This window comes from Nyctereutes procyonoides, unplaced genomic scaffold (genome assembly GCF_905146905.1).
Source record: "Nyctereutes procyonoides isolate TBG_1078 unplaced genomic scaffold, NYPRO_anot_genome, whole genome shotgun sequence".
In the NCBI taxonomy this organism is placed as follows: Eukaryota; Metazoa; Chordata; class Mammalia; order Carnivora; family Canidae; genus Nyctereutes; species Nyctereutes procyonoides.
The window spans coordinates 4387501-4400793 of record NW_026575082.1 but is presented as its reverse complement, the minus strand read 5'-3'; the positions used below and the strand labels follow the sequence as shown (position 1 = coordinate 4400793).

The following is a 13293-nucleotide window of genomic DNA, read 5'->3' as shown; positions in this document are numbered from 1 at the left end:
TATTGAAAAGTGTAACTCCCAGGCAACAAGATTCTACTTTCAAGGATCAAAATTAGTGAACACTTTTCAAAGTTAAGATGTCCTGGGGATTTGGTTTTCATGAAGGCAGCACCTGATTTAGTTTCTGTGCTCTGTCAAATGTAGTGTTCCATTTTAATGTTTAATTTGGGGTGGAGATTTTTTTTAAAACTTTTTTTTGTGGAAAATGCATAAGCCACTGTTCTAAATTTATGTAAAAATTCACTGCACTGTTTCTATAAACCTGCCATACATTCTTTATTTTAAATAGACAGCTTTTCTAAATCATTGTGCTCTGCTTAGACAAGTTCTGTCTCCATGGTTGAATTTATGAGTGGATTTGAATAATAAATTCACATTTCAATGAACATATTTTCATTAAAACTGTAAGGTTTATTTTACTGTACTTTTAAATAATGGCTTATTATTAAAGCTATACTTTAAATTCATGCAGTTTTTGAAACTTAGTGCATGGTTACAAGGAGGAAGACAAAAGAGTATGAAACATGACTAGTTTAGGGAGATTAAAGACAGATAAAAGTTTTTCACTGAGGAAAGAACAGGGCAACCTGCCTAAGATTAATCTAGGTAAACACAAACATTGTACTCATGGTTCCAACTCTTCGTGTGGTGGAACTGTTGTTGGGGAATAAATCCAGATACCCTTTTCTTGGCATTATTAATTGCTCTGTCACTGCTGTGCTCGCTCATTTTATGAAGTGATCTGGCTTTTAGAAATCAGGCTTGTTCACGTGTGTAGAAGGTATGTACTTTCTTAACATGCCCTCTAAAGGCAGATAAAAACTGAATAAAACTAAGAGGAAGATGCTAATGGATCTCTTTTTAGAATTCTTTATGCAACTGTCTGGTCAAGACATGTTGCTTATAATTGATGTGTCCATTACTTGAATTCTCTTGTAATTATAGTCAATAAGTCTTGTAAATGTGTTAAAGCTCACTAAAAGCATACAAATTCAAGAACAGAGTAAGGCTAATAATTTAAAATAATCAATGTAGGCATTTCAGCACTTAATTTCCCTTGTGTGTTGATAGCTGATCATTCTTAATCCATTAAGATTTATTTAGTCGTTTACAATGCAAAATAGGTTTGCACTGGTCACTTGTGCCATTTGAAAACGTCCACTAGGTTAAGTGCAGAATGTAGTCCATTAGTCTTCCTTGACTATATGTATTAATTGCATTTAAAATCAAGTTAATGTGGATGTGAAAGTGAGGTAACTATCAATATGTGACAAAGTAACCCTACTTATATAAGTTACATCATTGATTGTAACATTTACTAAAAGTTAGCATACTTTTTAACATCTTCGGTTGGGCTTATCAGCAAGTACATTTTTATTGTGTTCCTGAGCACCACAGAGAGCCCTGTTCCTGAGTACACAATGCCAGTCTACCATTGCAGGTTTGGAAGCCACTGTTAGGGGGATGTTGTTCTCCCGGTTTTAATCCAAGGTTTTTGGTTTCTTCCCCCCGCCCCCTTGGGGCATCTTAGAATGAATTGCTTTTCTGATACTTTGCTCATGTCCATGAAGTAGTGATGCAGGGACTGTTATTAATGGTTAACTGGAAAAGGACTTACTCTTCCAATTCCTGTTTTCATATTTTGTAATTTGCTCTGTATCTTATGTCTCCTTTTCTTCCCATCCTTAAGCACAATAAAAGCACCACTCTAAGAAGTAAATGAGTTTTGATTATCAAGAATTGTAGGGAAAAAAGCACCCCAGCATTTTCATGTGTCTTTGCTTGTATGGAGTCATCTGCATGACCAGAAAGGGCAGTGTCGCCTTTTACCTTGTTAGGAGTACAAAAACAGTGGTTCATCTTCCCTCTTGCATGTTCTGTGGGTTAGAGCTTTACTTTCAAAGGACATGGCAGGCAGATGTCATTAAACTAGAAGACTGTCTGAAGCCCTTCAGTTTGATACTCTAGTGCATGGGGTCACTTGTGCTGTTTGGAAATGTCACATGGGGAGATAGTGTGACTTAGTCTCACCTGAGGGCTGGAGGTGTTTAACTTAGCCTGTGTGTGACAGTTTAGAGGCTGAATGCTCTTGAGAAAACACTGGGAGGAGAGTTGGTCTGTTGACTTCAAGCCTAGCGAGGACTTGGGCTCCACTTTGTTCACTGCTTCATCTCCACACCCCACACAGAGTTGGCTTGCAGTTCATTATTGAATGAATGAATGAAGGAAGGAAGGAAGGAAGGACAGACAGAAGAACAGAATGAAGTTTTAGCATTTAGGGAGTGTTGTAGCATTAGAGGGTTGTAGCTCTTATGGAGAAGCATTAGATAATGGGTTATATATACATTCTTTAAGACCTAAAGTTTTGATATCATTTTTTAAATATTAATCTCACATCCATATGTGCATAGCAATTAGCTGTGACTGATGTTGAGGAATGGCTGTGTAGGTCTGAGTGAAGATTTAGTTTTAAAAATCTTTGGAATTCTTTTGGTAAGATTGAAAGGTGCCAGAAAACTAGAGTCTTTTTTTGTTTTTCCCTTTCAAAAAGCCTACAAATTCAAATTAAAAGAAAACCTACTGAGGATCATGCTGTTCTCAGGAATGGAACTATTTTAAATGATATTGACAGTTTGTAATAATCACAATACACTTGTGAGAAATACAAATTTAGTAATACGTGGCTTTACAAATTTTGACTTATAAACAGTGTGCCTGGATTCATTTTGGGATGTTCATCGCAAGCTTAAGACTGAAAACATTATTAGAAAAAAAGAAGACCTTTTTTTCCTAATGCAGGAAAGTATTATCTCCACTTCCCTAGAATTTGTATGGAACAGAAAGGAGATGTTAACACAGTCTGTTCTGAATATAAGATGTGAAAAATAGTCAGGACCTCAGTGATTTCTGCATGAAAGCAGTTAGCAGAAGAACTCATTTATGTGTTGTCAACACACTAGCAAAGGATCACTGAGACCTGAAGGAACTAGAGCTTCTCACTAAGGAGCCACGTGTGGTGAATGGAAAGGTCTGTCCCCAGCCCCTCGTGGCACACAGTGTGGTGGGAGCACGGCGGAACCTTAAACCCACAGGAGATTTTAAATGCTTTCACCAAGATTGTAATAGAAATGTTGAGAGCTTCATTTTCTTTGGTTGGAGTCCTGATGTTATTGTTAATTAATAATTTCCTAATTACCCTATTATCTTTAATGCCTTTCAGTTTACAGTGCATGTGAATTGTTTCTTCTCACTCTTTTCCTTTCTGTGTCCCTTCATAGAAATCTGTGTTGAGATGAAATGTTTCCAGGTCGTGATAGGCTTAGTTTTATCAGAATCATTTAAGTAAACTGTAGTTTCTAATGTGATTGATAGAATGTGATTGCTGTAAGCTGCAGTCTCAACCTGCTTTTGACATTTAAACATATAAAGCTGACTAGATATAACCATTCAGGTGCTAAATATATTTTACATCTACTTCTAACACTAGAAATGGAAGTATTAAGAGATCTGGCTTCATTGTCATTGAACTGTGAAATATTCAACCTTGTCTGCCCGTGCTTAGTACTGTTGACTTTTTTATTTCTGTTAGAAGATTAAAATTAAATGCTTCACTTTTTTGTCAGCTTTTGGGAATTAAATTGAAATTTAAGACTCTAAAATTTTTTACTGAGTGCTTCAATTTCAACAAAGTATTCTTGAAGGATTATTTTTTTTTCAAGGGTACTGCACAAAGGTTCATTGATCAAATGTGATTTATTGCAATTTTTTTATTTGAGCCCTTTTTGTATATTTATTGAGGTTCACATATATCATATTCTGTCTAACTAGGTATTTCACCAAATAGGTACTAAACATTATACAAAAGATCTGGAAACATATTGTACTGATAACAGACTGTGGTTTTTATGATTTTGATATATTTATTTGAGGATTTGGTGGTTTGAAAAATGAAAAATGGTGTCTACATGTCACACTTAAAGGAGTATTGCTTCTCATTAATGTGGGTACTGATTATCTATTAGTGACTGTGTTCCAGTTACAGTCTCTGTTCCTGACACTAGGTTTATTGATTCTGAAATTATTTTGTTTTCTCATTTTTGAGTATAGGTTAACCTTTGTGAAATTTAAAAAAAGAAATTGTTGGTACTGTGCTTTTTATTATGTTGAAATATTTGTTCATGAAGTCAGTAAATAAAATATCAGTACTTCTGGTTTGCAGAATCATCATAGATTTTTGACTATAAAATGATCATAAAAGCAAATAACTTATCCATTATATATTCTTACATTGTGTGCTAGCTATTAAAACAGTAAAATAGTGAATCATTTGGGATAAATGTCAGAAAAAAATCTGAAATGCCATTCTTAATGTGAGTAAATTCAAAGCTGCAGAAATATGAGGAAGGGAGGTGGCTACTGAGAAATTTATTTGATGATAAATATACTTTATAAAATATCAGCTGCCCTGTATGCATTTATGTTTTTCTAATGTTACATTTCAAATGTTGAGTAACTTTAAAATATATTTTTGTGAATTGTTAGAAAAATATTTAAAATTATTTAGCTCATCTCATCTACTTACTACTGCTCAACTGCTTCACTTTTGACTTTACATTTTAGGAATGTTATTGGAAGTTAGGAACACTCACTGAAACGTTTAAGTCTCTTGGTGGAATGATTATGGGATGCAGGTCTATTCAAGTTAGAAAGGAATGCAGGTGTTCCATTTTGGGGCCAGAAATTTCTAATCAGATGAAAAGTATGATTTAAGATCTAAGCCTCTTTTTAAACTATCAGTAATGTATTATTCACATTCAAATCATATTTTATGTTAAATTTACCTAGGATCAAAACCATTCAAGTGCAAGATATGCCATTTTGCAACAGCTCAGCTTGGCGATGCCAGAAACCATGTCAAAAGGCACCTTGGGATGAGGGAATACAAGTGTCACGTCTGTGGGTGAGTAAATTGAAACCATCTCTACCGTGGTGAACCAGGAAGCATGTGCAGGATAGCCATTGTTTCAGAATTCAAAACTGATATGAGTAAGAGTGGCTAAAATTATGCATGCGTATCCTCCTTTCCATTGTTATGGTAAATTCCTTAAATACAGTTATGACATTCTTCTCCCACTTCTAATCCTCTACTGAAGATGAGCAATTTTATGGGCTACAAGGTCAATTTGAACCTGTAATCTGTAAATTGACTAAATTATAGGATGTTCATTCACATTGCCAGAGAGAACTGTAAATTCCATTTAAAGACATAAAAAAATACATAATACAGCTTTAGGAGTGTATATATATGCGTTTTTTTTTCTTTTGCTATATACTGCTTTAATTTTAATCACAGTAGTGGCTCTTTGGATAGATAGACTGGACATACTCCATAAAGAGAAATGTAGAAAAAGATTTAATTTCAGACATCTGGTTACTGATTGTTAAAGAGATAAAACTTGAGTAAACAGTGTATAATGTATGTTTTCGTGTAACTTTATTTCAAAACTTGTTGTTATCCATTTTTAGTTAACGGCTCTTCCTCTAAAGAACCATTCACGGTGTTAAACTGTCACTCAGATGTGTTGCGTTTAATAGGGAGCACTGAGATGCCTTAATGCACAACTAATTAATTTAGCAGAAATGTTTAAAAGGTTTTAAAATGCCATGACATCTATGGTATATCATAGGACATTCAGAGCTGGATTTTAATATCCTATCTCTGATTAAAAATATATTTTAATGCTATTAATTTAGAGAAATTAATGAATGAGCGCATCCTATGAAAACACTTTCTGTGGAACCCGAGAAACCTGCAGTTCTTCTGGCTGATTCCCTCAACGCTGCAGGTTCAATTCAATTATGCAATGCGCACACACTATGGTGGGTTTCCTTTTTCAGGGGAAGATTCTTCTGGTTAGCGCTACCGAGTAAATATCTTTTAAGTCAGAAACGGCTTTTGTTGGACAGTACATTTTATTCCAGGATGCAGTTGCATTTTTTGACCCTTGAGATAGTTTTACAGATAACTTTGCAAAGCAGTTTTATTAACCATGGTCTGTGATGTGTTCACTGGCAGAATTGATGGTTCAGTGACTTCTAGCTAAGGTAAATGAAGATGAACCTCTGCCCTGAAGCCCCCTGAAGATCAGTGGCAGAATGAGTTTTGTTGCTACTGATTTTAGCTGCAAGGGTTGAGTGCCAAATGGTTCATTTTAATTGCTCTGGGTCTTGGAATTTTAAAAGATACCTCATTTATTGTTTCTTACCATATGAGTTATAGGAAAGAGGGAAGGGCTTGACTCTGGCAAACATTTGCTGTTAGGGGGTAATCAGCAGTTTCGTCCTCATTTCTTAAAAAAAAAAAATAACCAGTTTTTGCATGCTCTATTATTAGAAATCTAATTCCGTCCATTTTTTTTTTATTAGGGTTACTAAGTCCTGGGAAAGAGAAGAAGAAACTTTATCAGAGAACAGTTTCTGGCATAGGTGGCATCAGAAACAATACCTGATTGACTGGCTTTGCTTGTCCAATTGAAATAGTGCGCCCTTTGCTGAGCTTACTGCTCACCACACACCACTGAAGTGCTACACCAGTGGTTTACATATTTGATTCCCAAGATAAAGAATTATAAATACAGAGAGATATATGAGTTTCATACTGATGTCCTAGAGGTGTGTGTGTGTGTGTGTGTCTGCACACACACATAGAAAAAGGAATCTAGACTCCAGAATTGTATTTTTTAGAATTATGGCAGTCCTTGAATTTTACTTCACTTTGAAATAATAGTTCTCTTAATTTTTTTAAGTGAAGTTTGATTTAAAAGTTATATGATGATAATTTTCATAGGGTGGATATTTTCACAGTGAAGCTGAAAGTTCTAAAGAATTCCAGTAAACCGAAGAAGGCCTATAATCTATGGAGTTAAAACAGAATAATAACGAGTTAGAACCCTTATGGTAAAGAAAAAAGCATCATAGGGTGTCTGTATTTCATGTGTTTTGAAGGGATAGGGCAATATGTAGTTTCAAAACTAAAATGAGAAACATGAAAGAAAGCAAGGATTGGCTCTCAGGTTAGTGGCAGTGAAGAGCACTGGTACATTACCATTAGTGACAATGTCGATTCATTATCATTGATGGCTAAATAATCCTAGAAATGCTCAGTGGACCTATTAGTTCCTGAGCATAAGCAGCTCATGCTGCGTTTCTTCATTAGCTTTCATTGCTATAAATTTTACCTTTTAAAAAAATCATGCTTTAAAAGGTGACATGATCTTTCAGGAACATTAACTCTATAATTTTGTCACAAACAGAAGGTCCTGCACTGTGTTTTTCTTTCTGCAGTAGTCAGTACCTTCATCTCTGCCCCTTAGGATTTTATGAATAACCTTTTCATTACCTGAATTGTAAGAGATAAACTGTTCTTCAAATAGTTCTGAATGAGTAATAATGTATAGAAATAATGGAGCAGGCACCTTTTAAAAATGAAATTATTGCTCACAATGTTGCATTATTTTGTCATAGTAACCTCTTGCTTTTCTTGGGAAAAAAACCCTCATATATTATAGCGAAATTGATGTAAATGACAGTGCGTTTTGTTGAATTGAGCTGAGTATTAATGGTTTAGATTACTTGTAATTGACTTGTTTTTCATATCTTTATATAAGAAGGTTGTAGATGCTCATCACATATGTAGCTTGAATACTTTTGCTAAGACTCAGTTTGACTTGTGCATTAGTTAGTTACTCCCTTAACAAAAGACTGCCTTTTATGCTTTCTTACTTCAGTTGTTTTGACCTACACTGATTTCTTTGAATCTTTAAGCTCTGTTTTAAGATAATTTTCTTCACTTCGTCGGCAAGTGCTAGCTACAATCTATCATGGATTTGAGTTAGTTTGTGAAGCAGCTGAATGGGTTAGATGTCTAATTCTTGTCAGATAGCTGGGGTTCAGATTCAGGATTTCAGTTTTGTTCACCCATGCTTTATGTGCTCATGTTGTGGTAAAAAATCACCCAAAATGTGTTGCTTTGCAATTCCTGTTCTGAGAACCTGTTATTGATAACTTCATTTATAAAAGCCTTTTATTTTACTTTCACTTTTAGGTGGAGCAGTTTTTGAATAGTACAGTTTCCTAATGTTTTTCTTAGATCTGAATGGGATCCCAAGAGGAATTTTATACAGTATAGGTATCTTTATAGATAGCACGTCGTGGGTGGTTCACATGAACATGTGGTGTGGATCTGACATGGGGCTTGTGGGGAGAGAATGAGAAATAATAGAAAGCATTTCTATACAGAAGTTAATAATTTTGTTGGGAACATATACTTAAAAATAGGTTAAGCATATTTTTACTAAATCAATGATCTCTACCTTTGATTACTAAAAAAAAAACTTGAAAATTTCAGTGGCTTACAGACACCATGTTTTGTTAAATCTATTTAAATTTAATTTTCTCTGTTTCTGTGAGTATATACACATGCAATAGTGTATGTAATACTATCGGTAATAAGTAGTATTGGTGTGGTACTGTGTTTTGGTGTATGCCTTAATTCACATTCACTTCTTTTGTTGATCTCCTGGTGTCATGAGATTGTTTATCTCATGTTTATAATTCCCATTGTACAGATGGTAAACTTGAGATACAAAGTGTTTTTAGTGATGGACTCAAATTATACATGAGTCATAGTAGATCAGTTTCCTTCCTTTTAACTGTCCCTTTAAAAAAATTTTTTTTTTCTGCTTTGCAATATCTGTTGTTTTGGTTTCTGACTTTAATTTGTACTTATTTTTTTCTCTGTAGGTTGTTCTCATCAGAATGTAATAACTGTAACTTAACCTCCTTCCAGTCCCTAACCATTCTTATTTTCTGCTTTTGCTCAGGTTTATGTTCTTTTAGAAACTTGCTCGCATGGTATTTTCCTTTGACACTGTGGTTTCAGTCTGTTTCTGTATCTCTCTTTCTGTTTCACTTTTCTCACCTTAAAGCATTGTTTGAAATAATTTTATTACTCTTTCCCATTGTTCTTTATGTGTTGATGATTTATTGCACTTGAGTGATTACAAATTCAACATGATATAATAGAATTAGGTGCCTAGACAGATGAAGATACTATTGTCTTTTCACGAGGACCACAGGGGTAAAAATTGATGAGTTTAGGTTACTGTCTTTGTTTTTCATGACCAGTTACTTAAGAAAAAAAAATGGAGTTAGTAGCAAACTAGTGAGTGGCCTGTGATTCCCATAAACCTCAGAAGTGCTAGCTGACTGTTGTGTGCCATTTTTCACAGAGACACTGGGATGGGTGGTCTGGGGATCATGGTATTCTCTGATTGACTTCCCTGTGTCTGGTTGAATCTTGTGTGCAGAGTCAAGTAGGGGAGTAGCACTTAGCTAATCCAGAGAGAATAAGGGCATTTTCTCAATCTGTCACCTTCAGGTTCATGGAAAGATTCTAGACATTTTCTATTGTGTATTAATGTGCTTATGAGCTGTTTATTCTCATTTGGTTTAAGAAACCTTAAATAGAAAGTTACTAATGCAGTAAAACTCTTTTTTTGTGTGTGTGTGGCATTACCTAGTTTTTGTGCATTAGAAGGGATCTCTATGTAGATGATTATAATGTCACTTTCTGACCTTTGCAGCTTGAATAATTGTAAATCATTGCTTCATAATGTGTCAGAGAATGTCTGTACTAGGCAATTAAATGGCAGAATATAATAGACCAAATTATTGCCTGTCATGTTTTCAACAACACAGTTAGTATTTGAGTTACACTTAATCATTACGTGCATTAGCAACTTCATTGGAATCCAGCTTCAGGCTGAGCATGAAATACATTACATTATTTAAACCTCTAATGGTACAAGTCATTTATTTGTGTTGAAGTGTACAACATGCAGAGTTTCATAAAGCAAGGAACACTTGAGAGCTTAATTTATCCAAATCAAAGTCTAAATGCAGATAAACACAAGTGGCAAAAATTAGTAATTTTTATAGGCTGGAAATATTTAAAAATACATGGTTGTGGGTAATTGTAGGCAGCAGGAATAAATTAAAATCACTATTTTTAGTCTGTTCTGAGAACTAAAGCTGTGTATACCTAAATCATTAAAAGCACCCTGGAACTGCATTTTTAGCCGAACAATTAATTACACCCATCATATCTACAGATGTATCCAAATAAAATAAGCATTTGGTTTGGCTTATTGTTTTGGCTAAAGAGATATAGATAGAAAAAGTTTGCTTTATGTTGTGGCATGAATTATGCTTGTAACAATGTAAAATGCAGCATCTCTCGGTTTTGTAAAAAATTTAAATTAATGTTCAAACTTTCATTACAAAGGGTATATTACATATTCTATCTATACAATATTTTAAAGCTTTTTGTTTAATGATACATTTTTGCCTTTAGCTTGAAATTTAAAAATGCCACGTAGTGATTACTGTCTCTCTTCCTGTCAGTGAGGAATACGAAATTAACATTGTTAGTTTATCCCTCTTGTGCTCCAGTCTTTGAAATACCATTTAGTGAATGAATGTTGTTTTATATATTTTATATACAAATCACATTGTAATCGGAATGTCTAAAAAACATCTTAGCTGTAATATTAAAATAAAAAACAATCTTTCTCAGATAAGATTCTGAGGTATTTTACACTGAACTCTTGTAAATCCAGGAGAGATTTGGGGTAAGATTAGGATGGTGGATGCCAGCCTCTCCTCATCATGGGGGCTTTGTCACCACCACACCCTATTCTCTGTTTTGTAGTGCTGCTTTCTTGAATTTTTATCATGAAGAGTGGGTCATAGGTTTATCTCAAGGCAACATGTGTGATCGCCCTTAACGTGGAGCGCATTGTCATTTCTTGGTGTTATAGTTGAAAGCATTGGCCTCTCTGAGATCTTTTCCAGTGAAGAATTCATTATCTCAGTGACTTAAATCATTTTTGCTTTCTTTTTGTTTTTAAATGGTTCTGTGATGATTTTAAAATCCAGTTGTAGAATCTGAGGATTCTTTAGCTCTCCTGATCCATACAGTGGAATACAGGGAGTCCGGGGAGCAGTCTGCTGGGTTTCCTTTGCCTACCCTTTGAGTTGTGTCTGTGTGGCGGGGTGTGGGGGAGTGGGGGTGGAGGTGGGGGTGCGAGGTGTGGTAGCCTATTTTCTCCTTCTCTCTTCCTGCTAATGTGTTTTTGAAAGTCCTTTACTTGCTGGAGGGTTTTGCCCTTTGATTTGTCTAATGCTGAGTATAACAGGTGTTGGAAATGTAGATAGGAAGGAAGCGTAACTACTGATTTAGGGACTCATTCATTTCCTGCTGGGCACATTCTTGAGAGTTTCCTCTCTCTGCAGATGCAGTGACCATGACCAGTCAGTGCAGAGGCCTCGCAGTCATGTGCTCCAAGGAGGAGAGACGGACATGAAGTGGGACACATAGTAGGAATAAGAGGAAGGGACAGTGGTCCATGGGGAGTGCTTAGGAACAGCAGCAAAGGCTTCCTTGAGAAGTTATGTTTGAGTTGGATCTTAAAGGATGAGGAGGTATTCACAAGGCTAATTGGGACATTTTTAGTAGATAAAACAAAAGTAGTGAAGAATAGAATAGCATGACCTATTAACGCAGCAGGAAATTCCTGGGGTATAAGTGGTTGGTGGGGTGAAGTGGAGGATTTTTAAAACAAATATTAAATAAACATTTATGGAACACGACTGTGTGCCAGTGCTGTTAGTCTTTAGGGTTAACAAGATCAAAATAATTTGTGCTTCAACTGGATGGAGATAGCTCAGGTAAAGAACGAAAGAAACGTCCAAGCCTCGCTGGACCTGAATTCACAAAGTTGTATTTCATCAGATAGCTAGCATTTGATGTGCAGGTGAGTGAAAATTAGTTAGATAACCAGGGGCAGCCCGCTTGAGGCAGGGCTTGGGGATGTTCAAGGAGAAGCATGGTATGTTCATACTTGGAAGGACTTTGGTTAGTCCTGCCAGAGGTGAGATTGTGAAGCAAGTAGCATAGCCCTGAGCAGCTGGGTGAGGTAGGCAGGGCCAGGGCACACAGCCTGTTCTTGCTGAGATGTTGAACGCTGGCTCTTCCCACTACTTTCCTTCTCTCCTTTTTGACTTGTCTGCTTTCTTCCAGTTTTCTGGACTGTGAAAGGTCAGGGAAAGGAGGAGCTGGAGAACTTGCTAGGAAAGAAATCACTGCTTCAGAATCAAGGGGCATGGGATTTGGCAGCAGAGTTATGTTTATGAGAATTTCACTGTTGGTAGTTTTAATTAGGGATGCTATTGATTGTGGATAATTGTAATGAAAACAGGTTGATACCGGTTCCATATAACCTAAGGCAGCACAGTTCCAAATAATAATTATGAGGACATATAATTATGTGGCCATGCTCCCGATGTCTGTGTATAGCCAGCATGTTGGACACGGGTGTTAGGATTGTGTTTCCTTGTGCATTTCCTGTGGATGGGCGACGGGAATGGGGTTGGGAAACTATCCATCTGAAAATACATACCGTTTCCTAATGTGCACTCTTTTACTGCTCCTCAGTCCTCGAGTGCTTTTCTCATTTCCAAGCCTGTGGACGGTCCAGGTGCCGTGGGCTCTGGACCACATCCTCGGTCTGCTCTCACTTGGCCCTGGAGCCCTCTGCTCCCCGTGTTGCCCTTGTTTTAGTGTTTTCTCAAGAATTAGCACTAAGTCTTTGTTACCTCACTCCCAGAGTGCCAAGGAACGACAGTGCCAAGCACATCAGATGCTATTGTCTAGATACATGCATTTTTGGAAAATTGTTTTTGTAGTTCTATTTCCAGTTTTAAAAGGTCCTGTTTACTGCATAGGAATATATTGAGCTGGAGCAAAGGATGGTTGGTTAACATCATAAATACACTGTCAGGTTTACATGTGGTTCTTGAGGAGCTAAAAGATGTAGACCAAGTGCAAGATCTTCTTTCCTAATATATTTTAAAAGTACTGCTGTCAATGAAAGAGGCGAGCATGTCTCATGTGGTTAACACATCTGATAATTATCATGACCATATTAACAAATGAGCATCCTTTTTTAATATAGTGGCCAGTCAGTGCTTCAAAACTGAAATTTGCACTGGCCTGAACACTAGAAATGTGTTTAAATATTAGAAAGACATTTTAGTATCCCCATTGGAATTTGTTTTAAAAATAAGGTTTTAGAACCCACACTGGACTTATCCATCTGGTGGACAGATTTTAAAAAATTGGGGTCAGGGTCTTAAGTGACTTCTGGCAAATGGAGATGAGAACCCAGGACT

General features: G+C 36.1%; 1 protein-coding gene across 1 annotated transcript in view; it reads left to right on the top strand.

The window, feature by feature from the left end:
* Positions 1-13293, top strand: part of LOC129514440 (zinc finger protein 407-like) — a 448057-nt gene that overhangs the window by 33508 nt on the left and 401256 nt on the right. Inside the window, exon 3 of the mRNA XM_055333001.1 lies at positions 4846-4960. Coding sequence (XP_055188976.1) covers positions 4846-4960 — 115 coding nt within the window. The remainder of the gene's footprint in view (positions 1-4845; positions 4961-13293) is intronic.